This window comes from Cheilinus undulatus, linkage group 3 (genome assembly GCF_018320785.1).
Source record: "Cheilinus undulatus linkage group 3, ASM1832078v1, whole genome shotgun sequence".
In the NCBI taxonomy this organism is placed as follows: domain Eukaryota; kingdom Metazoa; phylum Chordata; class Actinopteri; order Labriformes; family Labridae; genus Cheilinus; species Cheilinus undulatus.
The window spans coordinates 49,637,740-49,663,117 of NC_054867.1; the positions used below are offsets into that span (position 1 = coordinate 49,637,740).

General features: G+C 39.6%; 1 protein-coding gene across 2 annotated transcripts; it reads left to right on the forward strand.

Annotated features, from left to right (window-relative positions):
• The first annotated feature begins 270 nt into the window (after positions 1–270).
• Positions 271–25,176, forward strand: pnp4a (purine nucleoside phosphorylase 4a). Of its 2 annotated transcripts, XM_041783231.1 has the most exons (9): positions 271–405; positions 3,492–3,572; positions 14,955–15,034; positions 18,537–18,700; positions 21,147–21,250; positions 22,437–22,612; positions 23,897–24,087; positions 24,265–24,344; positions 24,730–25,175. In XM_041783231.1, the coding sequence occupies exons 3-9, from the start codon at positions 15,012–15,014 to the stop codon at positions 24,880–24,882; spliced, it is 891 nt and encodes a 296-aa protein (XP_041639165.1). In that variant the 5' UTR covers positions 271–405; positions 3,492–3,572; positions 14,955–15,011; the 3' UTR covers positions 24,883–25,175. The 2 variants fall into 2 exon arrangements, with proteins under 2 accessions (XP_041639165.1, XP_041639166.1); XM_041783232.1 differs by lacking the exons at positions 271–405; positions 3,492–3,572 and adding an exon at positions 13,364–13,446 and having other exon boundaries at positions 24,730–25,176.
• The last annotated feature ends 202 nt before the right edge of the window (positions 25,177–25,378 follow it).

Sequence of the window (25,378 nt, forward strand, 5' to 3'; positions counted from 1 at the left end):
GCAATGACCCAAATGACCCCTTTTAAGTGGTGTTTTGTAATTCTTCCTTTCCTGTGCTCTTGTGCGTTTCATTGTTAATTATTGTTGAGTTTCCTGTTTAATACTCTTTTTTTTTAATCATTGTCCCTTGTGTCTGATGTCTAGTAGAAACTTTTGGTGTCTTCCCTCCAGTGTGGTTGTGCAGTTGTTGCTCACCTGTGCTTGATTGTCCTAGTCTCACCTGTATGTAATTATCCCCGTGTCTGAACTGTGCACAGAATCAAACTGTTTTACATTTTAAACACAGCAGAGGTAAAATCAAAAGTAAAACATTACTTAGCTGCCAACACCACAAAGCAGAAAATACCTGAGTCAGTGATTTCACCAGGAAAAAAAAAAAAAAAAACTTTAATTTTTGAGACTGTGGTAAGTATGAATGCAAGTAAGTGAAGTTTGTGACAATGGATGAAACAAATACTAAAAATGAGGTTAAATTTTTCAAAAGAAATATTTAGATAACAAAAACTCAGCACACCTGGACAGGTGCACATGAGAGTAGTCAACACAATATTCCAGCCAACTTCTCGGGCATAATACCAAGAATTGCTCCATGACTTCACTTCATTGCTTCACTGAGTTGCCTTACTCAGACTTTCATCAGGTTGATTTGTTATCAGAATAAACATGATGAATGTCTGACTTTTGAAATGGTGTGAAGCAACTGGAATTGCAAAAGCCAATGACCATGTGAGAGTCTTTGTTTTTTGTATTTTACTTTTTATTTAAAGATTATCCACGCCTCAGACATAGTTTACTTACTGCATAACTATGTTTTTCATCCAATTTCCCTCATTGTCCTTCAAAGAAGTACCCCTTAGATATTTGAGTTTCCTCTGAAATTTCTCTTCTTGGTCTTGTCTACCCTCTCTTCCTCTTTGTCCTCTTCCTCCTCAGACTCTCAGGTTGTTTCCATCTTTCTGTCCCATCAGCTTTCAGTGAATGTTTGCCTTCTTTATTGGCTTTTCCACATCATTAGAAACAAGTTCTTTCAGTTTTGACTGGTTGTGTTTACAGCAACAGTGTGTTTAAATCATGCCTAACAACCTAACAGGTTAACAGGAGGGGTCAATTCAGTAAATGGGTTTGAACAACTGACCAATTGGTTGGGAGAATGTGATTTAGTGCTTTCACAACAGCCAAAAAAGTTGTTACAGAACTGGAATATCCTGAGTAATGCCTGGGTTAAGACATAAATTACATAATTATTCTTTTTTTTTTTTTTTTTAACAATCAGAACTTTTGGAGATCAGAACAGAGACATTGGACAGGGGAATCCTGATTAGTCAATCCTGTGCACTATTGGTTGGTACATTTTGACAAACAGAAGGTTTAGTACAACAGAAAGTTTTAAACAACGGAGGAGTCGTATGACAGAATGTTTCGAATGACACAGAAAAGATTTTGTACGACAGAAAGTTTTAAACACTAGAGAAGGTTACGTACGACAGAAAGTTTCAAGTGACACAGTGAAGGTTTCGTTTAACAGATCGTTTTGAATGACAGAGAAGGTTTCGTACGCCCAAAGACAGTAGAAAGAATTGGACAAACCCTGTGTGACGTCAGCCGTCTGCTTACAATAGGTGGACTCACACAGCTCTTGAAGCCAAGCCGCGGTGGCTTGCGTATTGAAATAGCGGTCTCAACCGAACTTTGGATCAACCTAAAGGCCCGCCCACTAAGCGTGACTTCCTGTCAGCTAGCTAGCTAGCATTCTGGTTGACAGAAACATAGCGTCTGCCTGTTGAGCTATCTGTCAATCAAATGAGACACACCAATCAGTCCGCAGTGAGGTTTTTCTAAATATAATCAAAACCATTGTAGTAAAAAAATTCAACCCCTGTACAGTGAGAGCACATGAAGACATTAGCTAATGAGACACGTTTGGTTTTTTGAACCAGGCTGTAAACCAGTTTATTTCTAGAGTAAAAACTGGCTGTGTAAAAGGTGTGCAGATGGGACTTCCGGTGTTCCTGCAGCCACATGTCTACAGTCCCCATGGTTTGCGTCATGCTGTTCCATATGGAGTTTATTCCTCGGTAGCGGCTATGACGTCACGGGTTTTGTTGCTCTGATTGGCCTGTAAAGATGTGACAGACAGAACCTTCATCCAGTCACCCTCCGTGAGTTTTTTTTTTCAAAGGCTCTGCCCTTTCCCAAATGCTGTCTATCAGTGTCCAGTTAGAAGGTTTCAAGCGACAAAGAGGTTTCGTGTGACACAGAAAGTGTTTCAAGTTGAGAGCTGTAGAGCACATGTGCATTCAGGGTCCTCAATTTAAAAAAAAAAAAAAAAAGAAATAATATTGAGAACAAGGCAATGCTGGTCCTAACTCCCTGGAGTACAAAAATTGAGAATTTGTCTCTTTAAAAATTTGAGGAATAATTTGAAAAACTACAACCTCGACCTAAAAAAATTTGTTATGATTGGTCATTTTTAAATTAACAGATATTTCAGTGCGAAAAGTCTACATTTTGTATCTTCAAAAGTTAAGCTTTAAAATAGTTTCAGTTCAATTCATAGGCACATGATTCATGATAGTTTCATCACTATTATTATTAAATCAACCTTTATTGCAATTCTTAGCTTAACAGTACATATGTGCTTATCAGACAATCTGAAGTTAAGTAAACCTATTTTATTTTTTATCCATTCACAGCACTTGTGAAAGATTTCAGTCTCAATGGGTTTTTATCTGGTTAAATAAAGGTTCAATAAAATAAATAAATAAAACTTACTTTACATTTATATTTCTCTTTTTTGCTGATTTCCATAAATATATGAAGTCTCCTGTGTTCTTAATAAACAGCATTAGACAGTTACGCATGAGTTACGTATAATTAACATAAAATTATGAGCTCATTTTCTTTTAAATCCTGGTGTTTCTTTGCTGAAAATAACAAATGAAGGTCATGAAAAGGCAACATTTTACAGTTTGTCATTTGTGATGAGTTTTAACATTTAAATCACAGCGCTGATCGCTGCTATCACCAGTGGTATAAAAATGTTTCAGCTGCATTAGTCGAAGGTTGAGTGTCAGAGGATGTTTGTGCTCTGAATTATTAATGAACAACCATTAATTAACTTTTCTCACACTGTTTTTATGTGATGAAACCCGTCCACTTATCTCCCATCTGCTGCATCCTGAGTGTGCGTGCTGTATTTTCAGAGTGTGTGTTTGATCCGTACAGAGTGTGTGTCGGCATGATGCAACACACATACAATAGCCAATAACCCGCCACACACACACTCTCTCTTTGTTGATGAATGACAGTCAAACGCTGCAGACGTGAAGGACTTCAGTCAGATCACACAGACAGAAAAAAGAGTAAAAGCTGGTTTATTATTTTAAAAACTGAACTGTGAAGTGGAGAACAGGTGATTCATACTCACCTGCTCTCTGATCTACAGCTCAGTCAGTTATGTTCACTCACTTCCTGTTTGTTTCTGTCATCAGAGGGAGTCAAAGCAGTGAAGGAGGCGGAGAGGAGAGATGCTTCCTGCCAACAGAGGGAGACAAACTCCACACACTCGCCAGGTATTTTATTACAATTACCAAGATGCCCTCAGCGGCTCTCAGCCTTGTCCAAATGTCCTCACACTGACAAAAAAAGAAACACTCAGGCATTAGCCAGACCCCTTTCTTCCCTGAAAACCATCTGAGAACAGGGATAAAACTTATATTTTATTGATGATTGTAGACAGGGTCAGATAAATACCACACCATGTATTGCCCCACAACCACAGAACCAGTCATAAAATTCAGCAGCATTCAGATCAGTCAGAGCATTGACATTAAAGAGTTACTATCCAAACAGAAACACTGGGTCTGTCTACTCCTGACAGAGACCTTCATACAATTTTTTGCACAAGCTTGTACTTCACAGCACTGTGCTAAGTTTGAGAGAGGGGGCATCTCATCAATTCAGCCCCTTGCTGCGTGGCTTTCAGGACAAATTTTGTCCTTTATCTACCTTATTCAGTGGCTGATATCCACATAATACATGGGCATATCACCGCGTTTAAAGGAAGGTTAAACGCGCCCTGTGTTAGACAGGGAGCACCTCTGCAGCAGGTCAGCGGATTAGAGTATTTCCTGCTTTTTTATTTACTTTATCATAGCGGGGTGCATCAGAAAGGGATTTCAGCTGTTGTCATGGTAACTTAGGACAGTGTCTGACCGTTTACAAAGGAGCACAATCCCCCAAAGTTGTTCATTCTGCTCGCATTTCTGCTCTGACTGTGAAGTGTCTGGAGTCGTACAACCAAAATATCAAACATGCCAGAAATCCTCACGACCAGTCGGGAGCTGATCGTAAGGGCGTAGTCGGGCCGTGGTCGGCCGCGGTAGCCCCCTGTACATAGCTTGAGAAACGACGCCCGATTTGACTGAGAGTTGCACGACCTGTTTAGAAAAAAATAATGATGGATGATGCAAGGATATGGGATACATTTTCTCCTATCAGTAGGCATCAGGACCCGTGTCTTTCACCTCACATCAGGGGTCAAACTAGACATAAGTTGCAAGAAAAATTCTGGCATGCCAGTCTTGTTGATTTGTGTGTCGTTGGGCATCGTGGACACATCATCGACTCTCACACTACAAGAGCGTTCGTCTTTTCTGACCTTCAAAACTGGGCCTAATGTTTGACAGTGGCTTCATTCATGTCGTCTGATCCAGCTTTAATGGAACAGCTGAAACTTGAATTTCTTTTCGAGATCATTAGGAGCAAAAAATATCGATTAATATTGTAAATAGTTCTCATTGTAAACTTGTTTGATATGAGGGTGTTTGTTTGGTAGAGAGGGAACAGCTTGGCTGCACAATATTAACAGAAATGTATATTTTCAGATATAAAGAACATATACAGGCTTTATATTTAGTGTGTAGTAAATGTTCAGGACTCTTAAAATGTAAACAAAGTCATTTAAGGGTAAATCATTTTTTTACTCAGGATCAAAGGTAACTCCAGGCTTTAAAAATAGATGGCCGCTAGCATAGTCCAGTGTTCTGAGCTCTCAGCACCTTGGGTAGAAAATACACCCTCAGCATCAGCTGTTTTCGTTGTCAAGCTTAAAGTGCTCTCAGTTGAAAACTGTTCAACTTTTGAAACAGCTCTAAACTCGTCAATGTCACTTCTCCCACCAATCAAAATCAAGAAGAGGCGCGACTTCTGAAAGTTGCATAAGAGGAACCGATCTGACTCGTCTGTCTTTGTCTTTTTTTGGAGGGTATTTTTCAGGTCTGTAGCTGCTGCCTGTGTCACGACAGGATTCCTTTACGTCATCTGCATGTCTTCTGGGTGATAATTCCTTGAAATACTGAAATATGACAACATAACAGATTCTAACAAAGAACATAAGATTCATTTTTTTGTGATGAAGCAACAATAAGCTCAGGCGAGAAGCGCTTTGGAATTCGGGTCCTGAGCGCTGCCAGCTCAAAAAAAAAAAAAAAAAAAAAGATGACTATGCACACAGTTTCTATTGAGGTTCACTATCAGTGGAGCCAGTTAGTGTTAAAATCTTGCTTAAGGCAGATGGAAAAAGGCCACAAACCTGTTTTCCCCCAAGGAAAGCTTTCAGTGTAATTCTTTGCTTTTCTTTTCTTAAAATAAATTCCCAGTTCTGATAAAACTACGGCTATAGCTGCATCCTTGCTGATCTCTTCACTGGTAGCCATACTTAAGTTTGCAGTAAAACTAAACCATGCCTGTATTGTATTGTTTAGCAACTTTTGTTTGGTTATTTTTTGGGTGTTTTCTTAATTTAGAATATATTTTTGATCATGTTTTCTTTTGCTAATTATTTGTTAGTAAATTTAGATTTCCATGACTAGTAATTTAATTTATCTGGTTGACTGGGTAATGCTGTAGGCTCCTGAGGTGATGTAGGTTTGTAGGTAGAGAGAACCAGCATGCACCTGGGCGAGCCATGATTCTCTTTGTTCTTTTGCTTGCTTGCCTTCCACTTAAAGCATAAACATGTTAAAAAGCAGATCTCTGGACTTCTTTTGCCTGCATACACTACATCCCCAAGGTTGCACCGTTGGCCTTTTGATTATGCTTGACTGAAGTTACTAAATTTAGTTTGTTTCGTTTTCATGTTTTTCTTTTTTTTTTTTTTGTTGTTGTCGTTTTTTGACAAATAGCCAACAAATAAACTATTCATGGGGGAAACCAAGTCCCAAATAGTGCTTTAAAACACTAATGAACAAACTTAAAATCAAACCTAAAAGTCCACGTTTCATGAGCAGTCATGTCTTCAACACAATTCGCGGCCAATAAATCAATTTTGGTTATTTTTCCCCTTTTATTGATGTGGCCATTGAAGAGAGACAAGCATTGAGGCGTCTGCAGCCACCATATGAAGAACTGTTGTCTGTGTACACGGGGCAGCATGAATAAAAATACAAGTGGATAATGTCTCTTATTCTGAAGAGTTAAAGATTTGAGTCTAATGTGATACAGTTTTATCCTTCAAAGTCAGGATGAGCAGCTATTTTTATTGTGTAAAGCTGAATTTAAAGCCTGAGACCCGATGAGTCCCTCTCTTAATGACAACCTTTTTTTGTGCTGTTACTTCATGCGTTGTCATTCTGGCGTCACACTGACACAGATAAACAAAAGGAGTCAGAAACAGAATTAAAGCATCCTTCATCGGTATGCTGAGCAGAAACAACGAGGCAATAATCTGAGACGACCAACTGAGAATCTGAAATATTTACTGACGTGTTCAGGATTTTACACACTCGCTTTGTAATAAGAGAATCACAAACCTTTACCCTACTTAACCAAAGAAAGGTAAGGAATAAAGACAGGGGATTTCACTTTCATGAAACTCTCAGAGCTCCATTTAATAACCAGCAGCTTTTTAATTTAAAAATTATCGTTTTCTCATCACGTTTTTGATTTGTGTAGATCATTGAAAACGCTAAAAGTAAATTTTATTAATTTTGCAAGTATTTTGTCAAAAGTCTACACAGCCCGTACACTCGCCAGTCACTTTACTCGATACTTGTTAAAATGCACATCAACGCAGATATTTAATCAGCCAATCAAACGGCAGTAACCAGTGCATCTGGACATTTAGACACAGTCAAAATGATCTGCTGCAGCTCAAACTGAGCATCAGAATGAGGAATAAAGGAGTTTAGATGATTTTGAAAGTGCCATATCTAATCCCAGCTGTCACTAGGTGAAAGGAGGGTACACCTGGACTGGTCACCTGTCAACAATCCTGCATAAAACAACAGAAAAAAAACACTGATAGCAGTTGAGATATTTTACTGTTACTGTCTGATGCATCTTTAGGGTTTGCCATCCTTTAAGAGAAAACCTGAGCAGGCTTCTATTTTCATTTAAATGTAATGAGACATCCTGAATTATGTTTTTGGGCTTTTAATCTGAAATTTAAAACAGTTTAAGTGATATTTTAAGGAGTCTTCTCTGACATTTAGAGACTTAAACTAAACTCACATTTATTACAAACTACAAACTCCAATACCAAAAAAAGTGGCTGTAAATAAAAAAGAAGACTATAGGTGCCAGTGTAGCTCAGTGGGTAGAGCGGGCGTAGTCCTCGATGCACTGGTCATGGGGTCGATTCCTGCTCCAAGCGCTGTCTTCACCCCTCTCTCTCCCCCCATATTTCCTGTCTCTCTTCAGCTGTACTATCCTAATAAAGGCAAGAGCCCGAAAAAAAATTCTAAAAGAAGAAAAGGGAAGAGGTTTGCAAATATTTTTCAACATGTATTTGACTGAAAAAGCGCAGACAAGATATTTAATGTTCAAACAAATAATCCTTATTTTTCCATGGATGCATAAACATATTTTGAATTTGATGCCTGTATTGCATTTTGCGTTGTCAGCACAGTGCACCACTGCATCTACAAATGTAAGTCAAGACTCTACCATGCAAAGCCACGGTCATGTTATCAACAACATCCAGAAGTACGGGTTACTTTTCTGGTCCTGAGCTCATCTGAGCTGGACTGACTTAAAGTAGAAAAGTGTGCGTTGGTCTGAAGAGTCAACATTTTAAATCGTCCCCAGAAATAATGGCGGTCAAATCCTCTGGGCTAAAGAGGAAAAGGACCATCCTGATTGTTATCAACACTAAGCTCAAAAGCATCTGTGATGGTGTTGGTATGTTCGTGCCCATGGGATGGGTCACTGCACATCTGCAATGACAAGAGGTACACACTGGTTTTGGTGCCACATATACTTCCATCAAGACAATGTCATATTAGGGACGTCCCTGCTTATTTCAGCGAGATAATGCCAAGACACATTCTTCATGAGTTACGACACCATGGCTTCACAGTAAAAGAAAGTAGGGACTAGACTGGCCTAAATACAGTCCAGACCTGACTCCCATTGAAAATGTATGGTGCATTTTGAAGCACGAAATACAACAATGGAGGCCCCATACTGTTAAGCAACTTAAGATGAATATCAAGCAAGAATGAGATAGAATTCCACTTTCAATACCACAGAGGTAAGCATGATCCTGTCCCAACTTTTTTGGTACATGTTGCAGGCATAAATCAAGAATGTGTTTTAGGTGTTTGTATCAGTTTGAACATTAAATGTGTTTTCTTTTTGCTTAATTCAAATGAAAAAGATTTGCTCACCACTGTATTCTATTTTATTCACATTTTACACAACGTCCTAACTTTTTTGAAACTGGGGTTTGTACTTCCTACACCTTACAAGCTTCAGTGTGACATAGGTATAAACGTTTTGATATAATGTGACCTTATCGAGCTGACACGGCAGGAGTAAAATATGGGGTTGGACAGACTGCTTCCAGTCCCATATGTCGGGGAATGTCAAATATCTGAATGTGGTTTGAATGGACGCAGTCACATTTTTCACATTTTAACTGCAGTGAAGGAACGCGGTAATGCTGAGCGTTCAGCTGGACATTAAACACAGACAGGCAGCTGAACCCAGAACAAAACGCTGCGAAGGTAACCCAAACTGGAAAATATTTCAGCAGATCCAACATGTGACGGAAAATCTTTGAGTCAAATGATTCAGATTTATCTGTTAGAGTCTGGAGAATCATCAGTAGCCATGTTGATTTCATTTAGAGATGAGGAGATTTGTGTAGAGAGTAACAAGATTTCTGATGTAGCAAACTTTTAACTTGAAATGAACTCTGACTGTAGCAGAGAATAACCCACCACTACTCTACTGTCCCCAAAGAGGCCTTTAACATACATAAATCATGCCGGTGCCATTATTGTGAAAGAATATTTTATATCAGATTGGAAATAAATTAAGTCATGAAGGATGAAACAGCTGCAGGAAGCTGTCTACAGCTCAATGTTGTAACTCAAGGGATAAAATATAGCTCTATGATTGAGAAGAATTCATTATATGGACAACAGGCTTGTTACAGTTTCGTTTACAAAGTATTTTAGTATTTGACCAAATGTGTTGTTTTGTTTGATTAAATATGTTAAGAGGGGAAGAGCCCAGCTATTCCTGGTGCTAACATTGCTGTTTCAGACTGGGTGTGTGTTGGCTACGCCTCTGCTGTGTCATGTCTTGATTTCCATTTTGGTGTACATGTTAACAAATAAAGGCTTTCAGACTGCCTATGAATGATCAGGTGTGCTGTCACCGGAGGCAGTGATGGTTGACTGATGTCCAGTGCTTGTCGGTGTGATAAATGTAGCTCGCGCCAGCTACTCTACTTTTGTTGTCTTTTCACTGCCACATAGTTCATGGATCCTTGTGACAATAGTTCTCCTTGCAGGTGTTCTGTAGCATGGGTCACCTGAGGCAATCTGGATTGAAGCCCCTTATTGTCAACGATGGTGATGGTCTGCAGTCTGTGGTGACCCATTAGCGATCGCATAAGTTAGCTTAGATGTTGATGTTTTGTGGGCAAATCCAGGTCTGCTGGACTACGCCGGTGTAGACGACCATGGCTTGATCTTGAGTTGATTTTAGTGTCTTTGCTTACATTAGCAAAGATGTGCTTTGCCAGAAGGTGGTACATCAGACGTTATGCTTCAGTGTTGTGACAGTTCATCATTGCAACATGTTCACATGGCTTTGGTTTTATTTTAACTTTGATTCCCCAGCCTTTTAAAAATAAAATTGCCATTAAGCAGATCTGGGTCTGTCTCCTCACTCATCACTGCTGGCTGTGTCTGACCCGCCTCTCACCTCTTTGAGTCAGATTTCTGACAAGGTCAGGGCTGTGGTGAGACCTGCATAGAAACATTTCTGTCCATGCACGGCATCCTTGTTGGCCTCTTAAGTAAATAGATGAATAAAACTTTGATTTATTTAGAAGGGGAAGTTAGTTTTCCCAACTGATATCTGGACAATTTCATTTAAACCACAAATGAACCTCATGTTGGTCATATGATCTCTAAAATCATCAGGATGTATCTTCTCAGTATGAGGAACATTTCCACCAATTTTCATTCCAATAAATCAGTTTATCACTGACGTATTCATATTTGAAGAAGTTACTAGTTGTGGACTGACGGGCCATTAATGCAGTCTTTAGAGTCGTGATTCAAACATGGCAGAACTTTAAAACTTTACTGCGTTAAAATTATATAACAAATATATTTATAGAGTAATTTTGTTAGCTGCATTTTCCCCCGGAGTAACGTGACATCAGTCAGAGAGTCTCTGTCTGTGTGTGTTTAACCACCAGCTGTGCTCTGCTCATTAACCTGCTAACTAGCTTCCTCATGGCATCTGTTAAAACACACACACACACCCAAACACACACTTGATACATGTCACACTAGGAGAAAACAAACCAAATCTAATCTCTTTAAAGTCAGACAATAGAGCAACATCTGTCACGTGAATCTTCTCCTTAATCTGATCTTTCAGCTGTTTTATTCAGCTTTACATTCTCCTTTCTGAATATTTCCTTAGATTTAGATGGTTTCATGTGCTCGTGTTAGCTATGTGGTCTTCCTACAGCAGAAATAGTCCTACTTTAATAATCAATAAAGACTGTCTCATGGTCTACTGATGCTCAGGTTTTCAGATCTCTCAGTCTAACTAAACTCCCACCTCCCCGTTGGTTTCCCCGCTGTGGTTCCAGGTCGTCTCTGGGTCCAGGCCGTCCCTGGCCTTGGCCCATCAGACCCTCATGAGCCTCATTAGCAGCAGCGGATCAGAACTGAAGTTAGAGAGGAGCATGTGGGGTGTGCAGGCGGTCATGGGACTCGATGTGCCGTTTCAATTAAAACTGAAGTGACCGACGATCTGCTGCTTGTTAAACGGCAACATCTCAGCTCTGATTGGCTGAACCCAGCTCAGAGTTTACAGTGAGTCGACCTTCATCATCAAAAAAATGATTCTAGTCTGATATTACATCTAAGACTCCTGTTAACTACTGGTATGCATACTCATGATGGCTGCTTACACGTCTCCTGAGTCTGTTTAATATGAAAACCTGAGACAACAAAGTAATATCCACTTAGATTAAGATATTTGGATGCGACAGAGATCCACATTGTTTCTAGTCCATGGATATTGATATCTGGCCACAAATCGAGTTTACTGACATTTGTCTGGACCTGACTTTAAGAACACGATGCAGAGTCTGAAGGCACATCAGCCTGGTTTATTCACAATGGATGGGAAAGTAAATTAATGCTGAAGTTTTGTGAATACGTAGCTTTAGATCATTTGTTTCTCTGTATTGTAGATAGTTATTCATCTGCTTCTCACCATAGGTAACCTGTGAAAACATCGCTCTGTGGTTGTTGAACGTACTCGTTAAACTTTGGGCTGCAGCATATTTTAAATACGAGATCAATGCACCCAGGCTGTACTGGCTGTGGTTAACATAATTAAGATGTAGTTATTTTTAAAAAAGCACTTTCTACCTGGAATAAAGCTGCTTAATGATTATTTCCTACCGATTTCTGTCACTCATTCAGACTCGCCTTGATGTGACATCACACACACACAGCCTCGACAGTCCACCCACCAAGCGATGGTGGTGTCTGTGGAAACGCTAACTATTTTGTGGTTTAGCATACTGAACCATAACAAACCGTACTCAATCAAACCGGACCACCCGATGGAAACTCGGCTAGAATTAACACTGCCTAGGGGGAAGATTTACTATGTTTTGCCAACTACAGCACTGTGGGTGGCAAATGGTCAAATTTCGCCCACTTGGAGGGCACTTTTAGAAAACTGGCCCATTCTGAGGGCACTCCAGAGGGCACTTTATCATTTTTTCCTGCTGAAAGGACACCAAAAAATTGTAAACATTGTAAAATTTGCCCACTAACAGGGCACTTACTTAAATATTGCCCACTTGGAGGGCAACCTGGAGGCTTGGCTCTTAGCTGGTGGGTTGGGACCTAAAAGTGGATCGTGTAGCCATTTTCAATTCATCATAAAGCTGTGCCTTTGGGGGAAATGTGTGGCAAATATGCCTATAATGAGCTTTTATTTTGAAAAATTGTCTCTTCTTCTTGGTCAATCACATCTTTTGTTGTACTGCTCCACTTTGTGAAATTTTCCTAGTTTAGACAGCACTTTGTTATGTTTTGCCAAAACAGGTCACCCTAGAGGGCACATCAACAATTTTTCCTGCTTAGATGACACCAAAGACAGCACAAATTTAACCCACCTACAGGGCATCCTAGAGGGTCAAATTTTGCCCACTTGAAAGGCACTGAACAGGGGACTTTATTTTATATTATTTATTCATTTCATCATTAAAATGAGATCTGTGAGTAGGTTGTATTTTGGCATTACAATGACACACCCAAGGTAGTTGAGAGGACACTCAGTTTACTAAAGTTTCTGTCATGACAACATATTCAAATGTAGTTGGCTGAAAGCCGCCAGTAAACATGGTCACTTGCTTAATCATTATACACGACTGTTACATCCATGCTTGCTGGAAAATGTCAGACAAACAAAGTGCAGACGATGTTTTCTGATCACTATTCATCAGTCTGGTTGGGTTATTATTGATTACTGATGAGAAATACATCAGTTCTAGTCACAGAATTAACATCACAGTAATTTCACTGGGTGTTACCATGTTTGTAGTTTACATCCCAGACATCAGGTAGTTGTACATCATCCATCTGTTATCTATAACATTTATCCTATCTGGGTTATTATCCCTGCTGCTATTGGACAAATTAATTCAGCTAAATAAACAAATTACTTTATTAAGCTGAAACTAAATAAAAACTAAGCTTTGCTGAGAAAACACAAACTTACTTAAACTCAATGCTGTGCTTAGAAAACTAACAACAGGAAACTAACAGGAAATAAAATTAGACAAAATCTTCTTGGTTTTTGTCTTTGACAGCAGCAGACTGACTGAAATGTAGGCCAGAGCCTGAAGAGGGTAAAACCGCCTGATTTGACTGAAGAAGACTTCACACAATGGTAATTTCAGATCATGAGTTGTATACAAGCGGCACCTCTGGTCCAATTGAGGCTGGCTGCAGTAACACCAGAGGTCCCATACACTTTACCTGTTAAAAAAGTTTTGGTTTTTTTACCCTAGAAATAAACTGGTTTACAGCCTGGTTTAAAGAACCAAACTTGTCTCATTAGCTAATGTCTTCACGTCCTCTCACTGTACGGGGGGTGAATTTTTTTGTACCATTTAGATAATATTTAGGAAAAACCTTACTGCGCACTGATAGGTAGCTCTACGAGCAGACACTACCTCCATAAGGTCAGCTTTAGCACTAGCTCAGCTGACAGGAAGTCGAGCTCAGTGGGCGGGCTCTGGTCTGCAGTAGGTTGATCCAAAGTTTGGTTGAGAAAGAGATTTCAAGAAGGAGGCCGCCACAGATTGGCTTCAAAAGCTGTTTGAGTCCACCAATTGTCGTCTGACGTCACACAGGCTTTGTCTGATTCTTTCGACAGTCTATGGTTGTACACAAACATCAGAATTGAAAAAATAAAATGAAAAGAGAAGAGCCTTTTAGGGTTTCACCCTCATTGCCAAAAACAACTTAACCTAATAAAAACTAAACTGAGACAAAGCATTTTTGTAAAATAAAACTATACTAAACTTGCAAACCTGCAGTGGAAATGAATTTAAACTAAACTTAAATTTAAAACAAAAGGTAAAACTAAATGAAAATTAATGAAAATCCAATTATAACAATTATTATAACCTTGCAGGGTACAGCCTGGACTGGCCAGTCAATTACAGCGCTGACATGTAGAGGCAAGCCAGGTTTCACAGTCACACCTACGGGCAATTTAGCTTCACCAATCATGTTAACGAGCGTGTCTTTGCAGAGACATATACCTGCAGGATGGTAGTTCTGTTTTTTAATAGATGGCATGATGCACAGAGAGATGACATTGATTTATCTGCTTACATCCAAAATATCCTGTTTCCAAGTCATACACAAAAATAAAAGAATTCACTGTGCTTTATTGATAATGTAAGTAACAGTTATGAATCACATACAGTCTCTATACTGTACGGTTGTAAATATTTACAATTTTTCCCCCATTCAGGCCGAGACCTGATCATGTGAGTGTCGCTGGAGGTCAGGACCCATTCACAGCTGACTGTGTGTGTGTTTCTGTGTCTGTGTGTGTTTTGTGTGTGTGTTTCTGTGTCTTTGTGTGTTTTGTGTGTGTGTTCAGCCTCAGGATCAGAGCGAACACTGAAGTAAAATCACGTTACTGTCAGCGGGGCGTGACGCAAAACCAGACCCCAATTACTACTTTTTAAAAAAAGTCCTAGATTCTGGTTCACTAAGGAATCCCAACACACACACACACACCTTAAAACACTGTCGTCTCATTGGCTGCTGCTGCCGCTGAATGGATGAGTTGTTGACCAATCAGGAGCATGTGACCAGTAAATATGTAGCCCTGTCGCCATCAGCTGGACTCACTCTGACTGTCCCTCTGTCCTACAACAGTGAGCTTCATATTCAGCAGCATCCTGATCGTTGTCGGTCATAAATCATCTACCCATCATGCACAGCAAGGAACAGATCAGGTAAGAAAACCCCTCTATTAATATGCATTCATATTCTTTTTAAACATCACTGTATTTTTTAACTGTGCTGTGGATTTCATCACTAAGAGTCAGATTGTTCTCTCTTAGACAGTAGTATTTTCTTCCTATTTTGGCTGATGCACCATCATCAGTGCGTTGAAATTGAAATAGCTTGTCCAAAAATTTTTTTTCTACATATAATATTCACAATAGGTCAGATAGGTAAATAATTTACAAAAAGAAAGTCTAATTTAAGAGAAATGTCTGGTAATTCACCATCTTTGGTTGTAATTATCCTGTTATGTCAGGTTTTTTACAACTCAGAATCCTAAAACTTTGGAAAACGTTACATAATAGTCCCAGTTTTTGTAGTTTTAGATTGTTGTATTTAATTGACTGCTAAAAACCTAACAGTTCCTTCTGTTGCATAAATAAGGTACAAAAAACACCGACCATAGGGCTCTGAAAAGAATAATAAGGCACAAAGCTGTTACTTTAGTTTTCTTCTGTCAAATTAACCTGAAATTTTAGGGAAATTGTGTCTAAAGAATTGATATTGTGCAGAACTTTTAAAGGTTTTAAGAAATTGTGTATTCCACAGCTTCAGTTTGCTACTGGGAGGGGAATTTCTCTCCCAGTTTGGGTTAGAGATGGTTAGAGATGGAAGGTTAAGCAACCAGGAGGAGATAAAGTGATGAAGTTATTCAAGACTTTAACAGAAATTTATGGAGAATTTAAAACAGTTCTAGCTCTGAATTTGACAATATCTATGACCTTCTTTAGGCTTTGTACTGATTATTGAGACATGAAATGTTCATAGGTGATCTCTTTTTTTTTTTTTTTTTGTGACTTTGAGCAGAGTCTGGCTAGTTTTTCATCTTTTTGCTGAGTTCCCAGGATTAACCCTCGTGTATTCTTAACCCTTAGGGGTCCATGATCACACCAGCGTGATTCTACCTGCTTTTTTTGTCTCTTGATAGCATGAAAACAAAGCCACATTTTGCTTTGCAAACACCTGGAGTGTTCCATTTTTGTCATTTCTACCCTTTTTAGTTTTAGTCTAGTTTTAGTCAATGAAAACTCAAAAACATTTTAGTCTAGTTTTAGTCCATAAAAAGTCCTCCCATTTTAGTCTTTACTTCTAGTCCAAGCATTTATTACCTCCACCAAGGAGGTTATGGGATCGGGTGGGTTAGTTTGTTTGTTAGCAACATAACTCAAGAATGTTTGGACGGATTTTCAGGAAATTTTCAGGAAATGTCAGATATGGCATAAGGAAAAGCTGATTAGATCTAAGGACTGATCCAGATCACTGTCTGGTCTCAGGAATTTTTGAAGGATTCTGTACTATTGGGAGATAGGGCTTATAGCGGAGGTCTGCGCTGTTACCACTTTTCACCAGGAGATGGCGGACATGAGTAACTTCAATCCCAGCAACATTTTGGGTGTGTTTCTGTTCAAAGTTTTGGAGTTTATAGAGTTTGAAAGACGCACGCCCTGTCGAGGAGATGAGTCGGAGCGTAACAGAGAGAAAGACAGCAAATTGTAGTGAGAATACTCACAATGCTAGGAGGAATAGAGGAATATTCACCCTCTGCCATGACTTCCAGTTGTCCAGTGAAACCATGAGTGAGACTGTCAGTGCATCTGTTGGCATCAGCAGGCAATGCTTCCACCATGACAGACCACCCTTCGTGAAGCCAATGCTTTACCTCACTGTGTTTCCACTCCACTGGGGAGAGAATTATCGGCGAATGCCGCGGTGGAATTTTTTAAAGGATTCTTCTCTATTGGGAGATAGGGCTAATGGTGGAGGTCTGTGCTCTCCGAGTGCATTTCTAGTTTTCTGGCCTTAATCTGGTTCCAAGTCATGGTAGTGTGTTCTCTGCACCCTGCCAAACCTGGGGTCCCTGCTTCTACAGCTGAGAGGCAGAGTAGCAGATGCATTGCATTTTGACAGATTTACCGACAGCGGAGAAATATCACAAATTTTCAATTAGTTTTAGTCAGTTTTAGTCATCACAAATCTATTTTTGTTAGTCAGTCTAGTTTTTTACATGGATAAAAAGGCTGTTGGCAAACATTTTTAGTCATAGTTTTAGTTGACTAAGATAACACTGCTGGGATAAAATTCTGACAACATCAGAAATTTAAGGTCACCATCTTGTGACTGCAGCTACGTCGACTAACCAACCAATGGGAATGCAGGAAGAAATGACAAAAGAATAAACATGACACTGGTGCTAAAAGATAAGATAATATATTATTGATCCCCTATCGGGGGAAATTTGGTTCTTACAACAGCTCAACAAGAGAGAGACAGAAATTCGTTTAACAAAAGTAAGAAATAAAATGTGCAAACAATACTTAGATTTCATGTATGTGCTTCTATGGATAAGGATGGTTTATTTCCTAAGAGTCTAGAATATGATACAAGAAACCACACAGTTTGTAAGACCTCCAAAATCTAATCAGTTTTCTCTCAAGTTCAAGTGTAAATTTGTGCACATGCATTCTTGAAATGTTGTGTGCATAATATTCAATGTCACAGTGACCTTTGACCTCCAAAATCTGATGATTTCATTCTTGCATCTGTGTACACTGCTGCAAAGTTGAAATTAAACCCCTCAAAGTGTTATTGAGATATTACATCTGTAAGAAAGGTAACCTGAGATCCCCATCATGGAGGCGTAACAATGACTCGCCATCACTGAACCTCTGAAATGAAGCAGCTTGATTCAATCTGAAACTCAAAACCTCTAGATGAAGAAACATCCTGTCAGTCTTCACTAACTTTCTGACTATCTTAACTTTTTTATAAGTCTCTTTCAGTGCTACACAGGATTAGATTGTCAAAAGAAGTTTAAGAGCTTAAGCCCAAACTCACCTTTCTTATTTAATCTTTGTATAAATTAGTTACCCAAAAGTAGCTGGCAGCTTTTCAACCCGGGACCCAAAAGTGGGCTGCTGAGCTGTTTTCAGTGGGTCACATATCTGAGCATAGGAAAAATAAACATACATCCATACATTTGACTAAACTCAGTGTTGTTGGGATAATAACTACATTTAACTGGGATCTTGGCTTATTTGTGTCCTTTACTAGAGACAACAGAATTGTTTTTTATCCAATTAATTTAAGTAATAGGAAATTTTTGGAAATTTGTGCTGCAGTTTCTCATTCAGGAGGTGGTGGCTTCTGAGGCAACTGACACCCTTAAAGGCATTTTAAGAAACTTTTGCACTAAAGCAGGTTTGGGTATAGGCAGAACTAGTCCAAAAATTACAAACAGGATATTTAGTCATGAATAAGAAGAATATGATGTTCCTGAAGAGAAGCAAACCCTGCAGCAGGTTGATGTGACTCAATTAAAATCATAATCAAACACAGGTTTTGGAAAAATGTAAAAACCCGTCCATTTTTCTTCACCTCTCTGAAGGAACTTTGCCTTAAAAAAGAAAAAATATTCCTCCTTCTACTTGTCTTCTTCTTTTTCTCCTGCAGCCATGACGACTACCAGAAGACAGCTGATTGGCTAAAGTCTCAGACGAAGCACCGCCCTCAGGTGGCAATCATCTGTGGGTCTGGACTGGGCATGCTCGCTGATTCACTAAAGTGCCAGGACATCTTTGCCTATTCAGACATACCGGGTTTCCCACAGAGCACAGGTAGACTGCAGAGACGTTTATTCTGTGGTCCCCACAGTGGAGGGAGGGGGGCCGAAACACTGAGGAGGGGGATTAGATGCTTTTCAAAACTCAAAGAAACGTTTAAATGAAATACTCATGATTTAGCCTTTATTACAGTGGATTACTACATAAAGTATTGTGTTTTAAGGCTGTTGTCATCTTTTGCATTATGTTTTTTATTGTAAAAGGCCCAGTCAGTGTTCGCTACTGTGCAATATTTTATGCTTTAACATCACAACAGTACGGGTCCCCAGTCTCTGGAGCTGTTTACTGTTATTTTGAGGGCTGAAAAGTTTGGATAGATTAGATTGATACGATAGATACATTGGATTCAGTGCCTACAGTGGCTGGTTGTTCATTTATTCACATTATGTTGAATTTTAATTATCTGTTGGACAAAAATCACCATAACATCTGCTTTAAAACTGATAGCACCTTCGAATGGGATTGTGTTTGCCCTGTCAATAAAGAGATCAATTAAAGAGACCGCATTAATACCGCTCTTCGTACGGCAGTCAAAAAAATGAGTCATGTTTTCTGAAAACTTAAGGTTTTTGGTTTTCTGTGGAGAGAATTAGATTATGTCTGAATACAGAGGACGTCTCTGGCAGCCGCCATACTGAATTTTGTGTCTCAACTTTCTGTCAATCTAGAAACAGAAAAAGTGATGGAGCTGAGACAGGTCTTAATGCTTACGACAAACAGCTGCAACATGCTGGCTAGTAGTGCAGTCAAATGAGACAAACCCTGATTTGTGAATAAGTCATATCTTACTTAAAATTAAAATGAATGAGTTTTTTTTTTTAATTCAACCCCTGTCAGTGTGTGTCCTAAAAGACTAAAATTATTAGGACCAAAATCACTTTAAACCAGGCTGTAAACGTGTTTTTTACCTCCCCCAGGAGATGGCGGACATGAGTAACTTCAATCCCAGCAGCATTTTGGGTGTGTTTCTGTTCAAAGTTTTGGAGTTTATAGAGTTTGAAAGACGCACGCCCGGTCGAGGAGACGAGTCGGAGCGTAACAGAGAAGAAGACAGCAAATTGTAGTGAGAATACTCACAACGCTGGGAGGACTAGAGGAATATTCACCCTCTGCCATTTCTTCCAGTCGTCTGGTGAGACCATGGGTGAGACTGTCAGTGCATCTGTTGGCACCAGCAGGCAATGCTTCCACCATGACAGTCCACCTTGCCTTTGCCTCACCATGTTTCCATCCCTCCAGGAAGGGAGTAATCGGCGAATGCCATGGTGGGGGGCACATAGGGACAGATCCAGGAATTTTTTGAAGGATTCTTCACTATTGGGAGATAGGGCTAATGGCGGAGGTCTATGCTCTCCGAGTGCTTTTCTAGTTTCTACTGTAAAAATAGTTATTTTGACAGTGGTTGTGTATGTGCCTGGTGGTGCTTCTGCAGCCAGCCTCTAGTGCTGCATTTTTTTGGTACTTTCCCTTTTTCTTTGGTCCACTTTTAAAAACTAGGAGTTTTCTGCTTAATTGAGCCATGTTTGGTTATATTTCCAGGAATGGTGACACTCATGGACTTCAACTTGATGTGTGGAAACAAAAGGAGCTTTAAGTGTTGTTTAGATCAGTGGATTCCAACCTTTATTTGTCCGAGGCACACCTGAGTTCAGGTCAAAATGTCAATGCACACTATAGCTACTGTATATCTATACAAAATAGATAATAGATATAATATTTTAAACACGTTATATTAACTTAGGTGGTTGTGTAGTTTTGATAATAACTTATGGTTTGACAGATTCCCAGAGCACACTTCGATCAGAGAATATGGAGAAATATCTCTATGCAAGGGACAAGGCTGAAGGTCAATATTGAATGCTTGTGGCTTCACTGTATTAAAAATGGGTCTGATTCTGTACTGGAAATCACTGCATGGTCTCAGCAACATTTAAATAAATCAGTGACTTTCAGTACAGTCGGCTGTGACATCCACTTATTCAGGTTAAAGCAGTATCATGCAAAGAAGAGGTCATATGTGCATAAGACCTAGAAACGCTCCTGTCTTCTCTGGGCTGAAGCTCATTTAAAATGGACTGAGGCAAAATGTCAAAATTTGAAATTCTTTTGGAAACCACAGACGCTGTGTCCTGTAGAGTAAAGAGGAGAGAGGCCATCCAGCTTGTTATCAGACCACAAATCATAAGTATAGCAACAAATTTAAAGACTAAATAGAAATCAAGGATAGAAAGAGCAAACAAAGGTCATATTTTAACCCAGCCAAGCACTAGAGGAAAGAAGAAGCAACAGTCTCGGCCCCCTGACAGAAAGAAAGACTCCACCTTCTAACCAAGCTCTCTAGTTTCTGGTGTGTGTTTCATGTAGATTCAAATATAAACTGCATTTTTTTCTGCAAATTAATCTGTAAAATCCCCTTCACCTTCACTCTTTTGTGTTGCAGTCCAGGGTCATGCAGGCCGCCTCGTTTTTGGAGACCTAAAGGGGAAGACATGCGTATGCATGCAGGGCCGCTTCCACATGTATGAAGGACACTCACTGCTAAAGGTACAGTCACCAGGACATGCAGATTAACATGCCTGTTTTGTATTTTGTCCTCAAGGAACTGTTGCTTTAACAGCTTCCTTTTTGCAGAAGTGCAATTACAGTTCGTGTCTGTGGTAAAAGAAAACATACAGCAGCCACAAAAAGACTAGAAACTGAGGAAGCAGCTACCTTGGCTCTGAAAAAAGAGAAAAAAAGTGTAAAATTGATAATATGCCATGTTTAGGAGGTTATGTAAGAGCAGAAAACAAGGAAGCTGTTGAAATAGGCCAAGAGATATTCCATGAAATATCTTATGAATGGATGGATGTCTTAATTTTTGCCTCTTTTTAAAGGGACTCACCCGTAGAAAGACATTAGAGTAGAAGTGTTAGCAGTAATGCATTTAGCACCACACAAGTAAACGTGAACGTGCTTTATAAATAAAGTTTGAGTTGAGTTGACACAAGTAAGGTCCATAATTAGTGTATTGCTTTCTTTTCATTGCATGCTTTGTGATTTATTTTTTCAACATACTTTGGTTAAGCTTATGCAAAGTTTCCCTGCAGCCACAGTGATGATAAATTAGTCCACCACTGCTCCTTAATGTCAGTGGATAAGTCAAAAGTTTTCTGCATCTTTAAATATTTACCTTTTACTGTCCCTGTGTTTCCTTTTCAATAACACAGCTATGTTTCTTCCCCCCATGGGAAACATTACATACAGCTGATTTAAGCGGCTCAGTCACACAACCCAAACACGTATGACTGTTTGTAATTAGCAGCACGAGACCGAACCTGTAACATGACTTGTTTGAGCTACATGCATGTCTGTGTCAGCACTGAACCCGGATCAGGTCATGCATTTGTCACATGCAGCCTTTTAGCAGACTGAACAATGCTGCCATTGTTCCTCCATGTACCACGCTCACACGCTGTGACTCAGACATTTTCTTGTGTGAACTCTAAGAATACCTCTCAAACCGAGCATCCTCCCGTTGGCTCCTTCACAATAATCCTGAACTAGCACACTTTATTGTAGCACGGACACACAACAGGACACACTTTCCTTTAAGGCAGCTACCAGGGCAAAGAGGACCCACATGTGCAGATATACTCGCCATGAGACTCATGTCCAAATGTCCAGGGCCCAAAAACACACTCTCCATAGCACTAATGTTAACAGACTCATCTGCCTTTCTCTTCATTAGACGACGTTTCCAGTCCGAGTCTTCAAGCTGTTGGGGGTGGAGACTCTGATCGTGACGAATGCTGCAGGCTCATTGGCTGACGGTCTCAAACCTGGTGACATCATGATCATTAAAGACCACGTCAACTTCCCTGGACTGGTCGGTCTGAACCCACTAAGTGGACCCAACGATGACAAGTAATACACACTTTAAACTCTTCAAGCTTTGTTTGATAAAAGTTCACCAGCCTGCAGCAATGTCTGGCCTTTTATCTGCTTTTTTGCAAACTGTGTTTAGAACTTAGATGTTGAAATTTTACCTTGCATGACAATCATGATGTGCTAAGTGAAAAGGATCTTGCACATGGAATCTGCTCCTTTCTCCAAAATTTCTGCAAATTACAAAAGAAATATGGCTTCAAGTTGTGTTAACCATCTTTCTTTATTTCAGGAGCAGATTCTGCGGGGGGGCTTTCCATAAAAAGAACGAAAAAAGATGACAAATAGAAACCAGTACTGCTCAGGTTGCCCACTTCCATATCTTACCTCTGTAAAAGCATTTAAAAGCAATTTCACGCTGGGAGCAAGACCAGAAAGCACCATGTCTTGGTGGTATCACCTGCTCCTCAGCCCTTCTCAGTCCTCTGGGGCTCCATACTTAGTCCAGTCTTATTCTCTTTATGCATGTACAACCTGGAGTCCACTTTGAAAACATATGGTATTTTTATGCTGATGATGTGTAGCTTTGTCTGCTGAAAATCAGAGCTTCTAACCCTTTGGGCCCACTTATAGACTGTCTCAGAGACATCAAAGATTGGATGACTTTGAATTTTTGGAAGCTAAATGAGAATAAAGGTTCTTTGCACACTGAGTCGTATGTTTGGATAACCCTGCAAAGCAGATGGATTCGCTCATTTCTGTGTTTCTCACTGACGAATCCATCTTGCAAAGCTTCCATCTGAACCGTTTGGGCCCGGCTAGAAAGTGACAGGACCAATCAGCAACATGGGGCAGTAGTTTCGGGGTTGGCAGAGTCGTGACATAAGTAAGCAGCAACAAGAAGCCGGTGTAATTATGGCGGAGGAGCTTAGCATGAATGCTGCTAAAGTGCCAGTTTTATCAGAACTTGACACCATTTCTTCATTAAAAGAAGAACAAAGAACAGCACTGAGTTGTTTTCTTTTCAAAAACAACAAAAGTCCTGTACTAACATGTCTACAGTCAACATGGTTCACGTTATGCAGTTCTCTATGGAGTTTACTTGTTGGTTTGGGGCTATGACGTCACATGTTTTGTTGCTCTGATTTGCCCATAAAGATGTGACAGAACGTTCATCCAATCACCCTCTGAATTTTTTTTCAAAGGATCTGCCCTTTGGCAGATGGATGTGTAAAACAGATCCATCTGGTGTGTCAGGTTAATGTTTGGATGTATTTTTCAGATCTGTAATATAATGATTCTTCTTCTTTGTTTGTTTTTTAGGTTCGGCCCTCGTTTCCCCGCCATGTCTGGTTGCTATGACAAAGGCCTGCGCTGCCAAGCAATGGAGATAGCTAAAGAACTGGGCGTGGCCAGCGTGATGCAAGAGGGCGTGTACGCCATGGTGGGCGGGCCAAACTTTGAATCCATCGCTGAGGCCCGACTGTTGCATCGACTGGGGGTGGACGCCGTCGGTAAGAGACACTCAAACGAGAAATCTTCCTGTTACCTCTGAAGATGATGTCATTAGAGAGAAAATTAACAAAAATAATAACCAACAATGTTTTTAAACCAAGCTTTAAATATCCCTGCTGTCTGTCTTTCTGCGTTTCTGTTGTGATCAGTTTCACTGACTTCAGGTGTGTTTACAGGTATGAGCACGGCTCCTGAGGTCGTCGTAGCAACTCACTGTGGTCTGAGAGTCTTTGGTCTTTCTCTGATCACTAACAAGGTAAAGTCACCAATCCCTGCACCAGGGTGTTAATGGATTATGAATAAACAAAAATGTCAGAAAATGTGTGCTGAAACAAGACGTTCTCAGATTTTCCCCTCATGATGTCATGAGTTCAATTCCTGAAAAATTAATCAATATTTGATTTTTGTGATCGAGTCTGACCTTCATTAAAAGAATAATTCCAAAGAGGTTGTAAAAAAACATTATTATATAATATTTTATTTTCATTTTTGTATGCTTCCATTTTTGGTCTTGAACACCCCGAATGTTACAATTTCTATTAGAGCATCTGAAGGTTAAGTGAATGGTCAAAGGTGTGGCCAGGTTACAAGGACTCAGTATGATTGATTGATTGATTGATTGATTGATTGATTGATTGCAGGTGGTGAAGAGCTACGAGGACACAGAGAGTGTGAACCACGAGGGCGTCCTGGAGGTCGGCCGGCTGCGCTCTCAGACCGTTCAGCAGCTGGTGACTGAACTGATCGGCAGGATGGAGATCAATAACAACAACAACACATCCAATGCTGTCTGAACATGCACATATACACTCTGTATATAACTGACTGCTGTATTTACAGCATTTTAACAACATTTCCATTAATCATCCTTCATGTTTTTGTCATTGCTGTAATATAAAAACTTTATTTATACCAAAAGGTTGCCTAATATTTTCTATCAGGGTAAATTTGAATGTAAGTATTCATTTATGGTATTTTTGTGAATCCTATAGATTAATATAATGTTGACCACTGTATTTGAAGGTGCTTTAATATAAAAATAAATCAGACAATGACTTTCATAAGAATTCTGATGTTGCTGTTTATTTTGTAAAAATCATGACATGTTCAAACCAGATTAAAATATGCCAACAAACCTTTCTCTCTGCTTTAATCAACCAAGCATTATCTCCTTGTTTCAAGAGCTGCAATTTCTCTTAAATCCACTAGATGCTGCTGTAACAAACTTTGATTAAGTAGCTGAAAAGAAATCTTACTTTTTTCAACAGCAAAGATCATAAATGTCATAAA

Excerpts from the sequence above, each read along its gene's own strand:
- pnp4a (XM_041783231.1), top strand. The coding sequence starts at position 15,012 with ATGCACAGCAAGGAACAGATCAG. Across the intron at positions 21,251-22,436 it reads AAGGACACTCACTGCTAAAG|ACGACGTTTCCAGTCCGAGT; the intron begins GTACAGTCACCA and ends TCTCTTCATTAG. Across the intron at positions 24,088-24,264 it reads ACTGGGGGTGGACGCCGTCG|GTATGAGCACGGCTCCTGAG; the intron begins GTAAGAGACACT and ends GTGTGTTTACAG.